The 20,818-nt window shown below is 40.9% G+C and overlaps 2 protein-coding genes across 2 annotated transcripts; both read left to right on the top strand.

Annotated features, from left to right (window-relative positions):
- Positions 1-1,729: 1,729 nt before the first annotated feature.
- mturn (maturin, neural progenitor differentiation regulator homolog (Xenopus)) lies at positions 1,730-10,415 on the top strand. The gene is made up of 3 exons (XM_069721520.1): positions 1,730-2,263; positions 6,970-7,092; positions 8,840-10,415. Exons 1-3 carry the CDS (start codon positions 2,105-2,107, stop codon positions 8,945-8,947), a joined length of 390 nt encoding a protein of 129 aa, XP_069577621.1. The 5' UTR covers positions 1,730-2,104; the 3' UTR covers positions 8,948-10,415.
- Positions 10,416-11,626: 1,211 nt separating this feature from the next.
- Positions 11,627-18,227, top strand: LOC138634528 (E3 ubiquitin-protein ligase ZNRF2-like). Its single transcript, XM_069721513.1, has 4 exons — positions 11,627-12,388; positions 13,951-14,046; positions 16,070-16,175; positions 17,317-18,227. The coding sequence occupies exons 1-4, from the start codon at positions 12,061-12,063 to the stop codon at positions 17,372-17,374; spliced, it is 588 nt and encodes a 195-aa protein (XP_069577614.1). The 5' UTR covers positions 11,627-12,060; the 3' UTR covers positions 17,375-18,227.
- The last annotated feature ends 2,591 nt before the right edge of the window (positions 18,228-20,818 follow it).

The raw sequence follows: 20,818 nt of genomic DNA on the forward strand, positions 1-20,818 counted from the left end.
AATTTAACGTCCTCCTCCAGTCAAACATAAGTTTTGGTCAGTGTTACTTCTCTTGTGTTCGACCTCACTGTACAGAACAATACATGTTCAGAATTTTAAGGTGAGACCCTGTGACTTTGACTTGTAACATCACACCTTGTTTAGAGGCCAATGCTGGCCCAAAGGGAAACATAGCCCACACAAATGTGATTTGTAAACCTGAAGTATAGAAAAAAAAAAAAATAGAGCCATGATCGGTGCAGCGTTGTGGCGAAGATAAGAAATATCAGTTTAAAATATGTGTTGTGAGCACAATAACTTTAAGTTCACTGGTCTTTGAGTGCTAATATTCTGCTTGTTTTTGTTTGTTTTTTTATTTGGACAACTACAGTGCCCATTGAGTAGACTTTCAGTGGAGACATCCTGTATCCAGATATTACATTTCCATATTTTGAATCCGCTTGATTCTATAAAAAGCATAAATTAAATGAAAAAAGAAAAATTTACATATCTGACAGAAATTGTGATTCAAAGAAGATTTTTATTTAGGCAATATGGGCATATTCCAACATGCCTGGGTCATTTGAGGGTAATAATTTATTTGGTCATTTAAAAAAAACAAATGCATTCAGATATTGTAATTTTGATTCTTAAAGAATATTATTGTTGATCATATTTTTTTATTTTTTATTATTATATTTACTGCAATTTACAAACATTAGCATACTGTTGCAAACTGACTGAATTAAATATTGGACATAGTCTAATAGCATAAGATAGTGCTGTTTGGAATTTCACTGACTTTGTTCAGCCTGTGTTTACATCATGGCCTGTTAACATACATAATTTACTTCGTATTATCTTTTTTTTTTTTAATTTTTTATTTAACCCTAATCTTCCACCAAAATTATTCTTTAATTTTGAAGGGGAACACTCAAATATCCCGGACTTTTCGGACATAATTATTTCCAGCTTGATGGAGCTCCAACATGGGAGGTTTCGCGGGTTTTATCCGCCCTCTGGTGGTGAGGACTCCGGGGAACAGGGCGGGTCAGACATGATAACAGCGATGAGCTCCTGTAAACACTGGACGCAGTGTTTGTGTAGAGAAGTGGTCCCCAGTATGATGTCGGAAAGATGCCATTCAATTTTCTGTTATATTCCCCAATCAACTATAAGACGAATTAGAGATAGATTTCTTGGCATCAGTCACTGTAGAGTGGCTCATTTCAATTTGAAGCAATCATAATTGATATGGAAATATTGGAAATTAGTTTACCAGTAACCGTATCGTCTATTATAGTGTTGTTTAAAAAAAAAAAAAAATTGAATATTCTTTTTATTAATATTACAAGAAAAAAAAACTAAAATTATTAATACTCAACTGACCGTTATTGATCTAGAAACTGAATTCTAATTTTGCCAGAGCAAATTCAGCCATTCAGTCACATCTGGGTACCTTTCAGCAGATAGATGCTATATTATGGAATGTAAAGGTCTCACATTTGTCCTCTTAAAAGAAGTAGGAAACATGTGAGTTTAGTTTTTTGATATGGGTGCATGGATCCTTTAATGGCTTTCTTGCATACTATAGATAAATATGATCATGGCAGCCCTGGTCTTAAGGCTCATATAGTTTATGCATGGTGATCTGCTCTTTCTATATTGCCACATCAGTTTTTTGCCTCCCCCCCCTGCATGATGTCAGCAGGTTAAAATGTTCCAGTAATTCAGCCGGCAGTGAAGAAGTTGTCGGTCGGCCCTATAGCGCCTCAGATATGGACGGCTGCCCGGCTTCACTCTTCGTCATCGCGTTTTTTCCAGCGTCCTCCTGCGTATGCATGTATGCGACCGACGGGCTGATTTCATAACGTGGGGAGGAAGAGAGGAATGGGGCTTTGAGCACGGATGAACGCCAGACCGCGCTAGGCTCTTTGCACCAACCGCGCCGTGTTTATTTCCCAGGCCATGCAGAAGGTGCACTAGAGGAGATGCGGTAGTGGAGGCTGCTGATGCTGCTGTCCGATCAGCTGTTGTTTGCGTCTTGAGCATCATCGCCGCGACGGCCACAGAGATAGAGATCAAGCTCCCGGAGCCAGGGACACCGCAGACCGGATAACGGAGGATGGAGTTCAAGCATCTGGTGGAGGCGGCGGAGAAGTGGTGCTCCGGTAACCCATTCGACCTCATCTTCGCCGAGGAGGACGACGAGAGGCGGCTGGACTTTTACGCAGAGCCCGGCGTCTCCTTCTACGTGTTGTGTCCCGGCGGCACCGACAGTTTTGTAAGTGAGCTTCTGCAGCGGGGCCTCCGGCTCTGTCTGTCTGTCTGTGTGTGTGTGTGTGTGCTTGTAGGTGTGTCGAGGGTGGGCTGGAGGTGGGGTTGTCCCGGTTGGTCCCAGTTTTCTAGCTGGTGGAGGTGGAGAGGGGGGCTTTGGGATGTGGATGATGTCATTTCAGTTTGGGTGCACACCCCCCTTCCCTCGAAGTGTCGATGGTGTGTTTTTTTCCTCCATCATAATCAGCTGCGATAACCCTCTGAACCGCAATACCACCAAACTCGCCAGGTTAAAAACACACACACACACACACACACACACACACACACACACACACACACACACACACACACACACACACACACACACACACACACACACACACACACACACACAAGGCCTGGAACTTTCAAAATAAAAGTCCTACACATCATCATGTTTAATATGGAGCTCAAGTATCAAAGTGAAATTAAAAATAACAGCGGAATCTTTGGAGATTTAAGCAGAAATGTATTTATTCTTCTTGAATATCAGTTTAGTTACATTATTTTTTAACCGTGAAGGTGAGTGCCTGTTGCTATTAATGCTAAAATCTTGGATTCTTCTTCACAGTTGATCCACTGACCTGGGAACATGTAGCAAATAAATACTTAACAAAGGACATAATGTTTTATTTGTACAGAATTATTGACAATTTTGTGCTGTAATCTAGTCCAAATAATCCAATTTTTCCAGCTCCTGTAAGAAATGTTTACCAAGATACCAGTCAAATCTGCAAATTTCAATTACGTCCTCATGAATTTATTAATTTCACTACTTTCTTAGCATTTTGTCCTCACATGATAACTCCATAATGTGGAGAAATGCCAATTCCCTTGATTCTACTCTTATTCAATTTATTTCCCCCAAAAGGATCCACATGTAAAGGCCCAAAACAAGACCAGAATCAGCCTTAAAAATATGCAAACTAATCTGTTGAACAAAACATCCACAAAACTCTTTATTATGAGCTCAGTGTCTTGCACTGCTCTGATACTCCACAGACGGTCTTGAAGCAGCTCACTAGCTTCTGTATATCCGATACCAGTGTGGTGCAGTGGTGGTGTTATGAGTCCTAAATCCCCAGAGGCCAGACCCGCCTTCCTCCCCCCTCCTGCTCAGTGACGGGGGCGATCGGGGCGGGGAGCAGATGGAGATGACCCAGGAGCCACAGCGTCTGTTCAAGCAATAACACATTACATTATGTCACACGGAGCGTGCCTGTGTCATGTGTTTGCAGGCCTCGTCTGGACTGTCCCGCAGACAGCGGTGCTGCTGCTGAAACATAATGTAAATGTAGCCTCTGCATGATCGAGCAGAAAAGTGGTCACAGAAAAACATAACAGAGAGTGAAATCACACAGTCAAACACACAGTTTAAATACATGATGTGATTTGTGCCCACTTCATTTTCCATCCTCCTTCCTTTTCTCGCTCTTTATCTCCCTTTCAACTCCTGAGTTTCTTCCAGCTCTCTAATCTAATGCTCGTCAACTGCTGCAGCCTCATGAGTGCGCACACACACACACACACACACACACACACACACACACACACACACACACACACACACACACACACACACACACACACACACACACACACACACACACACACACACACACATGCACATACATGCATCCTCAGTCCTCTGTCAGCTATGCACTCTCAAATCAGCTAGAATATCTCTGCAGGACTCTTGAGATCTAGTTACTCGCTCAATCAATAGTGCTATCAGCAGGGCATCTCACATGCTGTTCTCTCTCTTTGTCTCTCTCTCTCTCTCTCTCTCACACACACACACACACACACACACACACACACACACACACACACACACACACACACACACACACACACACACACACACACACACACACACTCACACGTTTGTCTTTCTTTGTGAGGACACTCGTTAACATAATCTATTCCCAAACCAACCACAATCTCAAACTAAACCTTATTCCAACCTGAACCCTAAAACCAAGTCTGAACCCTCAAACAGCCCTTTAAAGTGATGACGACCAGCCTAGATGTCCTCACAATGCAGAAATATCCGCATAACTGTAGAAAGACATGTACACTCGCACACACACAGCCCTTGTCAGTTTATCTTGTTTTTCTCAAAACTGAGAGCATCAGTGTGTCAACTAGAGGGCGCTGTGAGACAGTCCCCATTATAATAACAGCACAGCTACACAGCACTCTTTTCAGCTCTGTAATTTCCCTCTGGGTACGTTTTTTTTTGTAGTTTTCAGACGCACAAGTCATGTGGTACAGAGTTTAGCTTCTGAAAAAATAACCCTGAACAATTGAATCGGCCATGTGGCTTTGAAGTTGTTTCTCTGCTCATCCGAGTGACTTTGCTGAGAGGTCGGGGCTTGGCTGGTGGAGTGGAGACACACACACCCATGTGAGAGTCAGTCTGTCAGTGTCAAAGTGGATCGGCCGTCCCACAACAGTCAGAGCTGGAGACTCTGTTATTACCCCAGTCTGCATGAACATCTTTACCCTGGCGGTTTCCCACTTTTTCACACGACTGCGAACCCTCTCACACACACTGTCTTCATACATTATTAACGAGGTTTTTTTTTTTTTCCCCTCATCAATCTGGTAGTTATTAATTAAATGAGATATTTTAATGAGATTTAAAGGCCTGATTAAGGAAAAATGTATTAAATATATTAACGCATTTTACTGCTATGGATTATTTGCACATTATAGGGAACAAAAGCCCCTTAATTCTGCACCAAAACCATGACAACCATGCTTTACACCTTACAAAAGCCTTCAGTTTTAATTAAGGTGAGAATTCAGAGGTTGTTTTCATAAGCATCCATAAAATCCATAATATAATCTTAATGTTGTTGTTATCCATTGATTCATCTGTTTATGATCCCCATGTTTGACATGAAAGCATTAATAGTCACTTTAAAATTCTTGTCCTTTGAAAGTGTCAAATAAGGCATGCTTTTTTTTTTTTTTTTTTTTTTAATGTTTTGAGGGTCACTTCTTGAGGTTTGGTGTGTAGGATTTTGTTGGGGGAAATAGAATATAACATTTATAATTGTGTTTTCATTTGTGTATAATCCGCAGAACCTAAGAGTCATTGTGTTATCAATACCTCATAATGACCCCTTCATATCCATGTAGGCAGCAGGTCCTCTTCCACGGAGAGCATCATGTTGCACTACCATGTTTCTACAGTAGCCCAGAAGTGACACACCACATACTCACTCCAGAGAGGGCCTTCCCTGTTTTACACAAGCTTAGCAAACACTGCAGAGTCTCTGAAGGAAGGGTGTGTGCGTGCACGCACGTGTGTGTGTGTGTGTGTGTGTGTGTGTGTGTGTGTGTGTGTGTGTGTGTGTGTGTGTGTGTGTGTGTGTGTGTGTGTGTGTGTGTGTGTGTGTGTGTGAAGCGAGGGGTATTCAGTTAATTGCAATCTGCATACTCACCACTAGATGCCACTAAATCCTACACACTGCTCCTTTTGGGGTTTGCAGGCTATGCCTTAAATCTGAGGTGTAAATACTTCAATATTAAACCCAAATAAATCTCCTAAAACATTTCTTGAATACAATCCAGATTCTTACATTCCAAATATTCCTAAGAGAGTTCCTAAAATAAAACATCAAATATCATCGGTGTGAAAGCTTCGTTATACTCAACCAACAAAGCCTCTACATTGAAAATGACTTTTTGTTCCACACCTGCTGCTTATTTCCTCCAGGCTGTTCTGCACACTTAACTAGACATCCGTAAAAGCATTACATAATTATATAACCTAACAGTACGACCTTTGGACTTCAATTAACACTAAAACACAACTAAGTAAAACTAAATAGTTCCAATGACCTTTCCCAAACAGCCATGTTTATTTTACAATTCCTGTAAAAGCTTTGATGTGGCCGCGACTTTTACTTGTACTTACTTCCTTATACTTCTTTATACTTTACAAGTATAAGGAAGTTGATTTTTATCAGACTAGATGTGAAGGAATTACAACTTATCTACAGTTAATGCTGATTTATTGACTGTGGGGAGGCTAATTTTCATTTCTGACCCTCACCTGAGCTGCAGAGTTACAACTTGGGTTGTAAACTGGTCACAGCTCTCAGAATAGACAGAAATTGTGATGAGAAAAAAGTTATTTAGGTTAGAAGAGGAGGAAAAGCATATAGGACCATGTGTGTATGGTGACAATAATGTACACAAAGTCCTGAACAGAAAACAATTTAGATAAAGATAAAGTAATCCAGAGGTCCTTCTATAAAGTTAGTATGATGTAACACGTTTCTTGAAGGCAACGAAAAACACCAGATAATGTGGATTCATACGGTTTGTCTATCACTAACGCTGATTTATTCTCTACTTTTTACATCTTGCATTTAATTATCAACTTACTATTATAGATTATCGTGTGTTACTTGCTCTTCTTTGTCTGTTTATGTTTATTCCAGAAAAGTCTCTTTATCTGGGTTAATAGCTTTGTCCTAGTTTTTCTGTGCTGCACACTTTACGTATTTACTCATTAATTATGTTGTATGTCAGTAAATAACCCACATGAGGCCACGCTGGTGGGTTTAAATAAGCATTTAATTGATTTGCCTCATCAGAGTGTTGTTTCCTTCGTCACGTTTTGAATCTGTGTGTTTATCTGTGTGTGTGTAGCACGTGTGGAGCGAGAGCGAGGACTGCCTGCCCTTCCTCCAGCTGGCCCAGGACTACATCTCCTCCTGCGGGAAGAAGACTCTGCTGGAGGTCCTGGAGAAGGTCTTCACGTCCTTCAGGCCCGTAAGGAAACAAATGGAGAGACGCTCGGGGATTCACAGTTTACTTTTTAACTCGCTGTAACAGACTCGGCCACAAGGTCTTACAGCCCCGACACATCCTGTTCTCTCTGCCTCCAACAAAAACATCATCACTCAGAAACTTGACGCTTCAGCGTTGCTTTGTTTATCAGAGAGCAAATGATACAAACCATGAGCAGGATGTCAACCACGATCGAAGGCCTTTTATCAATATGTAGAATATTCTTCTCTGCTTGCCACGGGAAAACTTCTGTTTTCTTTAAACTCTGCGCTGCTGTCTTTCACGAGCTTTTTTAGTAAATATGTAAAAAAAAGAAAGAACGAGAAATAACCAGATTTTAAAAATCAAAATAGGTGTTACTTAGTGTAGGTTGTTGATAAAATAACTAAGTCCCTTTATTTCTTTAACCAAAGCTCCATTCATTTAGCCATCAAAATGATGGAAATAAGGTAGGGGGATAATGGCAGGGGAATAACAAAGGCCTTTTATATATTTTTTTATTTACAAATGTAAAAGAACGTAAAAAATCCAGGGTTTTCATTCAGTCATGCTGGTAGTCCATTAAAACTCCTTAATGTCTTATAATATATTAATTTATCCAATAATTAGCCACATATTTTGCCTGAACCCTTCTTATTAAATACCCAAATACTGAATGCGAATATCTTAAAATATCGTAAAGTTATACTGGACAATATTTCAGATCCCCAATGAAAACCAAAATTTGAGTTAATAACATATATTAATCATGAATAAATTGTACAGTGCATGCGTCTGACATACACAGTAAATCTTTTTATAAGTGTTTCTGCAGGAGCCTTTCTGTTTGGAGTTAAACTTTCCACTGGTGCTGCGGGGCTTTTCTCCTCCCACAGTTCAGAGACGTGTGTTTGGTTAATAGGTGATTCTAAATTGACTGTAGGTTTGAATGTGAAGGTGAACGGTTGTCAGTCTTTCTGTGATAGACTTGTCAACCTGTTCAGGGTGTACCTTACTTTCACCCAAAGTCAGCTGGGATAGCCTCCAACCGCCCTTGATCCTGTTCAGGATAAAGTGATTATAAATAATGGATGGATGAATTGATATGAATTAAGGACTTTTGAAATGTTAAAAGTGTCTGTAAGGAGTTAAATTTTTACTTTTTCACCTGCTGTCCAAAGGCTCAAGGCTCACTAATTAACACTTTACATCATCAGAGCAGTAACATGTCTTAGCTGGTTGTTCAACATCTTTATGCTAAAAAGATTCCAGGCAGCAAATAGTCCAGAATATTTTTCTCCCAATAAATAAATTTGTGTCGACTAAGCAGAAAAGATCAAACGTGTTAAACTGAGCTGCAGAAGTGCTGATAGGTGAATTTTTTTGGTTTTATCACCGGGCAGAGTCCGACTAAAGTAGCTGTTTCCAGTCTTTATGCAAAGGATGCCAACTGTAGTTTCATATTCTCTGCACACACATGATCCCACAATGTGAGAGTATTCTTTTGAGGTCTTTAGTGTGTTTTCAGTGGTAAATTACAGATTAATTAAGTGTATTTTAAGGGTTTACTTTTCCTTAATAGTATAGGATCTGAATCTGTTTACTGATAAACAAGGCATCATTAAACTGCCTTTATACAACACGTACACACACACACACACACACACACACACACACACACACACACACACACACACACACACACACGCACACATCATCTCTAACAGCATTCTCTCTCTGTGTCTGTTAGCTGCTGGGTCTTCCAGACATCGAGGACGACAGCTTCGAGCACTACCACGCTGACATGGAGGGGGAGCCGGGGCCAGACCACCAGCAGATGGGGGTCAGCCAGCAGTGATCATCCCCCGGGAGGAGGCCTGATTCAGGGGTAGAGCTGCTCCAAAGCGTGCCCCCCACCCACACCCCCTTTCCCCCTCCGAGGCCTCGACACATTAGCCCGATCACTTAACAACAGACACACACACACACACACACACACACACTCATACATACTTACAGTCAACTTGCTAAAAATGCACACCACCATGTTCTTGAATGTTTCAGTGGCTTTGCTTCCCAAAGAGTGCACGTCGTTGCACTTTTTTGCCCCCCCCCCCTTTCCATATCAAACACAAACACATACAAACACACATAGTTTGGGGCTACGTGAGCTTTAGCCACGTACAATGCGAGTATCCTAATCATTCACCATCTGGTTAGTTAAAGTTCCACAGCGCAGCAATATTCAGCCTCAGCTGGCTTTGTTATGCAGAAATACAGTCAGATGTTACCGCAATACACCCCATCCAACCCCCCACCCCGGCCCCCCGTGGAGACGAATGTGGCAGATAGCCTACTTTTTCTCTGCCTAAGTGTCGACACAGACGAGACGAGACGAGCGTGATGAGCGACGAGTGGGTGAAAAAGCAACGGTTTGTGGCCTTCATGGAGTGACGTAGGGAGGAAGTGATGGAGGAGGGAGCTCTGGTTAAGATAATCTTACACCTGATGGAGGGAAAGCAGGAGGGAACGGGCTGTATAATAGTGACGTAGATTCAGGTGGGGCAGCTCTCAACCTGTTTTAAACACACTTAAAACTAGTCATAGGTTACAGTTCAAGTATTTGACACAATCGCTCCTCGTGCAGAAATCAAAGTGTGCAGCTTTAAAGTAGCATGGATCTGTTTTTCTTTTGTTTGAGGTGAGTTTGTTGATGTTTCCGAAGCAGTGCACCTCGAAGAGTTAAAAGCCACATTATCAGGATGTTTTAATCAATGTTATAATATCATATGACCGCCACCACAAAAGGCCCATGCTGCAGCTTAAAGCCCTTCCCAGTTTGGGTGCCTCATTGTCACATGACACCCTAAATTCTTGCATCCTTGTAGTCTTCCTGTTTGGTAGTTCACACTCTGCCCTCCTTCTCTCAGCACAGTCTGAGGAGACACCTTCCTAAAAGCTTGCCAAAATCTCTCTTACACGTGTTGTTTTGAGGTTTTCTCCTAATCATAAACCTATTAAGGGCACACACCCAAGCCCCTGAGTGATATTACAGGGAGGAGAATATATTCGTTGTACCCCCCCCCCCCTGCTATTTCTAATCTGGGTGTGTTGTTGTGTCACATCCAGTGCACTGCAATGCTTCAGGACCCGCCGCCTTCCAACCACTAGATCCACATGTGAGACTCTCGCCAATCTTTTGCCCGTTTACTTTTGGCTTGTAAATGTTTGTCTTTTTATTGCCTCTTTGAATGTTTCTCATGTAGTGTATCTTCTGTTTGTCCTCCAATGTGTGTGAAATTGGTCAATAAACCGTGTGAACTGAGTGTTCCACAGGGATTTGTTTTCTTTTTCTTAAAGGCCTTAGGTTAATGGAACACAAAGCACCAAACATGGAGGGCTTTTCATATCAGTGTACTGGTGACCTGCTGCTGTGCCAACAGCCCGTTGGTGTGACTGGGGATGACGTCACGCGCCACCTGACGCGCCCTCCGAGCTGCGTCAAGCTGGAGACTGGGAAGGGGTCACACACAGGAAGCGAGGATTTGGCATTCAAAGTAAAAGCATGAAAGGTGTTAATTGGTAGAATTACAGGTTGCATTTGCAGGAGGCTATGTCTAAATACTGTTTATTCCACTACGTTTATTTAAAATATTCAGTTAGACTAATGACTAATGTACAGATTAAGACTTTAAATACAAAACAACAACAGTATAGACACTAAATAGTTAACATTACACTCAGCTTGACCAATTACTACACCAATGGGCTTCTGTACATAATAATTCATCATAAAATATAGTATTAAAACACCTACAATTATTTTTTATTTCTTATTTTGAGCACTATTGCCTTGTTACTGGAAGTACACATTTACCAAATTTGTTTTGACTTCCGTGACATTTTAAGTTCTGAATTTTTCACTACTTGTAATAGAGTAAATTTATATTGCACTACTCCTACTTTTACTTAAGTAAATGATCTGAAAAGACTGTCTCCACCGCTGCCTGTAAATAACCTATAGATATTTGGTGTTTTTTTGTACAGGTAGTACTTATGGTTTATCTGCAAGTATGAGCACAAAGCTTTACATGGAATTAATCAAATTTGTTTCTCCTTTTTGGAAAAAGTATTTTATTTTTAGCATGTAAAACATTTTTTTAATCAGAAAAGAATACCATTGGATTGTATACAACCTTTAGATGGATTACTGTAGAGTAAGATATTTCAATAGGTAATAATCTGAAGGCTGTTAAACAACTTGTGGAATACTTTCATACAATAAATGTAGTTGAAAGTGCCTTCAATAAAACATTGGTGCAGGATGATCCTGTGAAGGCAGGGTGGTGGATGGAAAGGAAAACATAACAGGCGAAGAGTGAGGCAGCATTATCATATAATGACCATTTATTTTGGAGACACGTACATTTTATTCTACAGTAACTTCTCAGTCAACGTTTCAGAACAGAGCTACTTTTACTTTGAAAGTAAAATCGTCTCACTCTCGGGAACTTTGGGTTGTTTGACGGAACTGCCCCGCAGGAGGAGGAGGAGGGCAATCCCTGCTTTTATTTTTCTTTTCCAGACGGCCAGTTGAGCACAAAAACGAACTTAGGACAGACGAGCTTTGGGTCAACACTTGCGCTTATGGCCTCATCTGAAGCGGGGAAGTGAAGGCGTGCAGCTGAAGAGATATTTTCTCTTTTAATTTTCCATTGTTGAAAAAAGGGAAAGTCTCTGCCAAAAAAAAGAGCATTTGCAAATTAAGTTATGCGTCAGTGGGTGCGCACTTTACGCACAGAGCGCACCATGAAACTTTGAGATGCAGGATCACCGCGGCCGTGTTGCTGTGCATGTTATGGGCTTTGTTTCCTTGTTTGTGTCAGATCTTCGGGACTCGCTGTGATTATGTGTCGCGGCTAAAACTTTAAAGCGCACTCAAAAAACCTGAGGAGGTGAGCCTGAGACAGCATGGGGGCCAAACAGAGCAGCCCAGTGTTTGATGGCAGAACTCGGGCTTATTCCAGCTCCGACCTCCCCTCTGGGAACTCCGGCGCAGGGGAAAGGATCGCGGGGTTTAGGTACACAAATGGACCCGACGGTCCCCGGATCCGGTACACGGGCGGAGGGCCAACGAGCTCCGGGTTTAGTATACCGGCCGGCGGCAGGTCGGGGTCACACGTACTCAATCAGAGCCTCGATGGCACAGATGGAGACGATGAGGACCAGTTGCCCCCTGAGGGACACAGGCTGATCATAGGGTCCCTACCGGCTCACCTGTCCCCCCGTCTGCTGGGAGGTAAGACTGAAGAGTTACTGCAAATGTATAGTAAACCCAGAAAACATCTGGAAACATCAAGTTACGTTGCTGAGTGCATTTTTATTTTCCTGATTTCCTTCAGTATATATTCGCGGTAGGCCTAAACACTGAAGATATAGGCCTAACGGCGTTTTACGTTATTTATCACATCCGTTTTTATATTTATAGTTTGTTTATTGATCCCAGCACAGAGAATACTAACTTTTATTTACAAAAAGGCAATTTCTTTTCATCTCGGAGGTACAATTGTCATATTTAATCTCTTTAGGGATTACTGTGTCTGTTTATTATGACTTTAGACTCAACAAGTTACTTTACATTGTGTACCATTATGTTTATGCCCCTATTATAAGATATCTGTACAGTTGCAGTCAAGAGTTGCTTAGTATTTTTCCATTTGACATTTGATACCTGGTAATAGCTGTCTGGTGACTGATCCTTTTGTTTAGCACTTCTGCACTTTTATTGTAGCCACAGGTGGCTCCGCTGTACTGCACTACACCCTTTTCTTTCTTCTGCTTCTCTGTTTTGCAAAACGGGCCTGTTTTTCACTCTGGCTGAGAGGGAAGAGTGCATTATGTAGGTCAGCAGATAAGAGCTTCCTGCTGGTTACACATTGCCTGACAGACACAACATGCATACACATACACACACACGCATGCTCGCCAACTTCCTGAGTCTGCAAGTTAAGTTTTTTTTTGTTGTTGTTGTCGAAACGGGTTGTCTTCAGACTAAACCACAACAAAACAAGAGTCAAACTAACATAACAGCTGAGTTAGACACTTTAACACAAAAGCTCCAAAACAAGATTCAATGTTTTGAATTGAATCTCCAGTTTTTCTTGAATCCTTTCTTTCCCGTAAGATTATGACACATGCTCCAATTTCGTAATCTTCCTCCTTGTGTTCCTCCTACTGGCATCGGTAACTTCCCCAATCAGGAGGTGTAATCATTAATATTCCCATCAATAACCTTTGCTCATGAGGGCCATGTGATTGTGACTTGCCAAGCCTTCGCATTGTTTCCACACACTCATCCCACTTCCTCACCTCACTTAAAAAAACACATGACACAAACACAAGGTCCACAGCAGATGTGGTGATAATTAGCGCCTGCATAAATAATGCATTTGTTGTCCTTTTTCTTGATTGAGGTGTTACAATGTTCAACAGGAGGTCAGTTTATCTCTGGTCCCCCAGCTCTTGGCCTATTAATCTTTGTGCAGTTGAGGAGTTTCACAGGCCTTGTTTATGTGGGTCAAAGGATAAATTAACAACTTGATTTATACTGTAGATGGAGTGCAGTGAAGGAGTTAGCAATTAGTTTACAGTTAGCATTAAAAACGGTATGACGTAAGAAGATTGTTACAGATTATAGGAGACCTGTGAAGTGCATGCATGTTTTAGGTCACTGTAGACCATGAGACCAGCACAACCCGACCAGTCCCACATCCTCTTTTGTGTACATATCAATAAAATGTTATGAGCAAGACTTTGTCACATCTGGGTCCTCATGTTGTTGTCCTTGTGTTTTCCTCCCAGGTTTCCACTGCCCCGTATGCTCCAAGTTTATGGCATCGGATGAAATGGAAAAGCACCTGCTCATGTGTTTCAGCAAAACGCGCCTCACCTACAACAGTAAGATTATGGGGACGGAAGTGCAAATTATCTTTCTGCTGCAGCAACCTATTGTGTTGTTTATTCCTGGATTTTACTTGTTAATCTAAATTGGACATTCAAAGCAATACATTGAACAAGGCAAATGAAGGTGCTACAGAAGTCAGACAACTTTGTCCAGTGAAGGAAGTACAGAGATAGATAGATAGATAGATAGATAGATAGATAGATAGATAGATAGATAGATAGATAGATAGATAGATAGATAGATAGATAGATAGATAGATAGATAGATAGATAGATAGATAGATAGATAGAACAAATACCAAAAAACTTGAAATAGTTCAATTCACAGTATAAAAAAAAATCTTTGCATGCACCATAAGTATAATAAGATATACTGTGTAAATATATATACATAGATATACTGTATAGATGCAAAAGAGCAGCACCTCTGACCCCACCCAACATCAGAAAGCAGCTAACCTCTCAGCCTGATGTTAATTTAAGTTGCAAGTAAAATCACGTAAATATTATTAGTAAAATGTACTTTGACTAAAAGTATTAATTACACAGAGGAATTTTGATTGCCTCTTTGAATTGAATTTTGAATGCTTTCCACATTCTCAAGGAATTTTTGTCTTGTGACACTTTAAAACAAATAAATGTCTACTTGCAGCCTCTCATCAACACTGCCTTCAAAGAGGGATTTTCCCTCCACAAAGTTTCATTTGAAAAGATAAATGCACTCAGTGTTTCACAGTGTTTCTTGCGATCGCTAAGCTTTATCCTAGGACCCCTTCAACCGCCTCCATGTTGCAAGCCAATAAAATATTAAATTATTGTTATATTTCTATTGCAGTTTTCTGCATTACTATGAAACATTTTTAATGACTTTATTTGCTGTAGGGTAGTTAAATCTTTAACAACTTTTGGAAAGCTAATTATAGGTTTCATGAGTAAAATCTTAACCTGCAAATTATAACTGTGAGAAAAAAGTAACAGAATAAAAGATTTGTTAATAATTCAACAAATCCACAAAAATGTAATACAGATTGTTATACAGTGCTGCCTAAAAACATCAATGCAGCAGTGACCTGATAGCCGAGTGGTTTGGCTGTATACTACGTGGGCATTAGTGCTATGAGGATAGAGTCGCCGGTTTGAATCCCAGCTGTTTGGAACATTTACAGCATGTCATTCCCCTTCATATAATGAAGGCCCAAAAAATATATTGGAAAAAAAAAAAAATCAAAACAGATGCAACCATTCACCTGTGCACACACAGAAAGGTAAACACATCTCGTCTGTAGAAACAATCATTAACCTGCAGTTGTCACGACACTTCCTGGACTCGACATTGGTGCAGTGTGTACTGTGTCAAAACGAGTAGATTCCACTTCATCAGTAAATGTTTCTGCATGTGTAGATTCATGCTCACATACAGTTTTTAGATTGCACACACTCACAACTGCATGCATGTTACTGATAGATATACAGTATAATGCAGCTCATTTATCACTAGCTTATCACTGGGATGCGGATGTGTAACACCTATGAAGTCATCACTTTATCCTTCACCTAAACCCATGCAAATATTTTCAACATTTGAATGAGTATCTTAGGGGACGTTTGCATTAAAAAGGTACAAACAAGTAGTCATCCTTCGCCTCAGGTATTGACACTAAGGCCTGACAGAGATTACTATGCAGGTAGATATGTAACACAAATTCATCATTATGTGATCTCAGGTGAATCTCATCAGAGACTCAATTTTCACCCCGTTATCAGGCCGCAATGTCAGATTTTATTTAAAAGAAAACAATTAAAAGTGAAAGTACATTTCACCAAACACAACCGGTCCTCACTGGAGACTGCACATTTCCCCCGCTCTCATCTTGGCACAGATGACAACAAGTATTGTCAGTATCAGAGGTTAAACAGATGGTTGTGCAGAAGTCAGGGAGCTGAACATTTGATACAAGGTTTGGTGTACGAGGCAGCTCTTGGCTCATTTTGTGTCTGTCCGTATTGTCTTTCTCAGAGGACATCCTGTCCAGAGATTCTGGGGAATGTGCCATCTGTTTAGTAGAGCTGGAGCAGGGAGACACCATTGCCAGACTGCCCTGCCTCTGTATCTACCATAAAGGGTAACTAACACACACAAACAAGGAGAATTGTGTTAGACATTGGTACACAAATGCATAAAAGAATCTAAGTGTTTTTCCTTAAAAACTTACAGACTACGTATGCACACTTTATACAATACATACACATACTAGCAAATGTTTCGAAGAAATAGTTTGCCATTTGGAAAAATGAATGTTCTTGCTAAGAGTTAGATGTAGAATATGACACCACTCTCATGTTCAGGTCTGTTGACTACATACTGACAGGAAAAGGTCAGCTTGGCATAAATAAAACGAGCCCATTCATGTAACAGTCATGAAACAGTCCGGCACCATGTAAAACTGCTTTTTTTGTATGGATTACAAGATTTATTTATTTTATTTGAAAGGGGCCGTGTTCCAGCAGTACCAGCAGGATCATTTATGCAAAAGTACTGACTATAATCACAAGAACACCTGGCCGCTTGCAGCCCACCTTCAGCACCCGCTGTTCCCTCAAACACACATGTACAATAATAACAACCACCAACAGAGTAACCGAGCCTTGAGCTGTCAGCTGACCATGTGTGATTTACAGACAGGTTCTCCTAATGACTGAAAACCTGAATAAGGCTAGCCCGGCTCTGTCTAAAAGTAACAAAATCAACATCATTTTATATAAAATATGAATTAGTGAACTTTATATGTCATGGTAAAGAATTGATGTTACATTCCAACAATTTTTTTTTGTGCTAAGCTAAGATAATGGCGAATCTTAACAGACTCATCTGAGCGAGACATCAATGCTCTCATCTAACTCTTGACAAGAAAGCGAATATTTCCCCAAGACGTAGAACTATTTTTTTACGATGATTTTTCCATTTAAAGGATCTTCACTGGATATCACATCAGGAAGCACACATTACACACCTGCCCACATGCAGCTTACTGTATGCTAAATAAATTATCCAATGAGAGGACCGAAGTGATAGTCGGTGCATATTGGCACAGCCTACAGGCTATTAGTGGATAATTCTTTATTTTTATAGAAAGTGCAAGATATAATTTTTTAGAAAAATAAAGACAAATTTGTTTTATCAAAATATTTAGTTCAGTTACTGGATTCCTGCTCAGTTTTCAGCTTCTTTTGACCACGAGACAAACTTCACTGTTCCTATTTCAGGTGCATCGATGAGTGGTTTGAGGTGAATCGCTCGTGTCCGGAGCATCCCGCCGACTAGGAGCCACAAAAGTTCAGTTTGAGTCTACAGTTGATGGCTGTGGTCGACTGTGCGCCCTGACCTTATCACAACACTGTCTGTTCCAGCCGAGCGTCAGCGCTCTTCAGGGATTGTAAGATGTTATTGTGTGCAGAAGTTTTCATATTGCCTCATGGAGCAGCGATGGACTTTGGATTTGCTCGCGGGATGTTCACCAAACCACTGGGGGAGTCATTTCTGTCTCCAGAAAATATGTGAATGTTCCTTATGCCACCTCCTAGCCTTAAGTGGCTTCATGTAACCTGGAATCTGAACCGAACTGTTTGGCTGAACGCGGTGCGGTTGTATCGCACAGGACTTGTGTGGCCGACACGATGGAAGACTGGTGTCTCTTTTCAGCAGAGATTTAGGCTGACAGACTTTTCAGAGATCTGATCAGGAAGGCTGATGTTGTGCAATGTGAAAAACAGCCATACAGAATAAAAACAAATGCCTGTATCAGCTTTAAGGGATGTTTGCAGTGTGGATGATAGTCAGGAAATAGATCCTAATTTTGTTGCAAAATGGTTTGTTTGTTGCAATATTGTTTGTCAAACAATCATGTGTCCTTGACCAAATAGTCTAACATGACATAGACTTTGTTAATCTCTTGGCCATTTAGAACCATAGTAATGTGATTGTGTAGTTTAGTGGTGGAATTAAAGATAGGCTCAGACATATCTAATGATGATTCATACTGTCTCTAAAGAGTGCCATAATATGCTGCTATGTCATAGACTGGAAAGTTTTCCTTTAACCTTTGAACCTGTGTTCGTTGTTCTTTGTATTTGTACTGTAATGAGTTGCACAACAATAAATGTTTTGTCTGTCTTTTTCCTGAGAGAATTATTCTACACTTCTGTATATCTACACACTAATGAATTAAATTCATAAGTCAGCAGAGTGTGACACAGGCATTGTTTCTGTCTGATATGGACAGATGGAGTTTTTTTTTTTTTTTTAAATATATGTATTTTAAAAAGTACATATAATGGTTCTATATTTTGTATGTAAAGTCTAGAGTTTAAATGGTAAATAATGTTTAAAAATGAAAGCTTAATTCTGCTAACACAGGCCAAAGCTCAGACAGCAGATTCCTGAAGTTCTATCAGCAGAGAGAGAGAAAGCAGTGAAGACGTGATGTCTCCTCAGATGTGGGCATGCAGGGACATGGAGTGTTATTTCGGTTTGTTGCAAAATGAGTAGTATGAGGAAATGTAATCTTTCCTTTGACTGTATTTGGTGATGAAATGTATGGGTGTCACAGAAGGTATTTTTCAAGTAGAAAATAGGAAAACCTTCCACAGATTTACTAAATTACTGCATGTTTTATTATGGTTGTGACCAATTTGAGAGCTGTTTAAAGAGAGTTATCTTTCTTATAGTTACTAATCAAAGAAAGGCTTAGATAAGGCAAAAACAAATGAGTCTATTTTCATATTGATCTTATATATAGATGGTCTTGATAAGAGTTTTTTTGTTTACTTCATCCAAGATTCTTCTAAATTTCTCTAAGAATGTATAATGAGAGTGTTAAGTTTCCAAAACATAAACACAAATCACACACCATGCAAACAGCTGTTACTTTGCATTTACTTTTGTTTCCTTTTTTATTTATAAAATCCTAAAATAAATTGATTTAATATAGTTTTATTTATATAACTGACTTATCATTGTTTTGGTTTGTTAAGTGTCCCCAAACTTATAAACAGTTTGTCATCAGCAGTGGACACCATCCACTCCACTGTGTCCAAACTGCAGACTAAGCATCCCGGTGCATTTTTGGCAGTTACTGGAGACTTTAACCACTCTGGATAAAGTACTTCCAACTTAGCAGCAGTATGTTAACTGCCCCACCTGGAACAATAAAACTCTGGACCTACTGTATGCTAATGCCATGGATGCATACAGTGCTACTGCCCTTACCCCCCTTAGTAGGTCTGATCACAACCTGGTCCTGCTGACACCAAAGTATGTTCCCCTGGTGCAGAGGCAGCCTGTGACCACCAGGACTGTGAGGAGGTGGACACAGAAGGCTAAAGACTGCTTTGAGTCCACGGACCGGGATGTGCTGTGCGGACCACATGGGGAGGACATCAACAGCAGGACGGACTGTATCACATCAAATTCTGTGAACACACCACCGTACCATCCCGGACTGTACACTGCTTCCCCAACAATAAACCGTGGATCACCAGTGACCTGAAAGTTCTTCTTAATAAGAAGAAAGCTGCCTTCAGGTCTGGGGACAGGGAGGAGCTCAGGAGAGTTCAGCACAACCTGAAGGAGAAGATGAGGGAGTGCAAGGACTCCTACAGGAGGAAGCTGGAGGCCAAACTCCAGCAGAACAAGGTGAGGGAGGTGTGGAGGTATGAAGGAGATTACTGGGTTCAAGGGGAGAGAGAGACAACCAGGGGGCTCCCTGGAGAGGGCCAATGAGCTAAACTGTTTCTTCAACAGGTTTAGTTCACCGCCATCATCTGTCTCCTCCACACACCACACCTCCCAAACACCTCTGCTGCCTTCCCCCCTCCCTCCTCTTTCCCCCCGGTGAGCTGCATGGACACAGAGTCCTCAACTCCAAAGGGCTCTTCCACCATCGACGCCACAACCGCTGAGAGTTCTAGTAGAGGTTGTGGTCATGGTTGAGGAGTACAAGTACCTCGGTGTCTCCATCGACAACAGACTGAACTGGAAGACCAACATCAACGCTGTCTACAAGAAGGGGATGAGTCGACTCTTTTTCTTGAGGAAACTTCGATCCTTCAATGTGTGCAGCAAGATGCTGGAGATGTTTTACCAGTCTGTTGTGGCCAGTGCTTTGTACTTCGCTGTGGTCTGCTGGTGGAGCAGCATTGGAGCCGGAGACACCAACAAACTTAACAAACTGGTTAAGAAGGCCGGCTCCATCATCGGCTACAAACTGGACAGCCTGGAAAAGGTGGTGGAGAGGAGGACGCTGAGGAAACTATTATCCATGTTGGATAATCCTGACCACCCTCTCCACCACCTGCTGCAGGGACAGCGGAGCACTTTCTCCAAAAGATTCCTCCAGCTCTGTTACAGATACAGGAGATCATTCCTGCCCACTGCAATAAGACTGTACAATAACTCACCTCTGGCAAAATCCATCACAGTACAATAACACCGTTGTCTGTTTTTCCTATCTTTCTTTCTATCTATCTATCTATCTATCTATCTATCTATCTATCTATCTATCTATCTATCTATCTATCTATCTATCTATCTATCTATCTATCTATCTATCTATCTATCTATCTATCTATCTATCTATCTATCTATCTATCTATCTATCTATCTATCTATCTATCTATCTATCTATCTATCTATCTATCTATGTAATTTTGGTATTTACGTGACGTAATCACGTGGCACGCTGGTTGGATGACGTGGTTACGTACAGAA

This window comes from Brachyistius frenatus, unplaced genomic scaffold (assembly GCF_029030835.1).
Source record: "Brachyistius frenatus isolate BFR_SWC_R1_liver_20210118 unplaced genomic scaffold, ASM2903083v1 Contig_266, whole genome shotgun sequence".
Lineage (NCBI taxonomy): Eukaryota > Metazoa > Chordata > Actinopteri > Embiotocidae > Brachyistius > Brachyistius frenatus.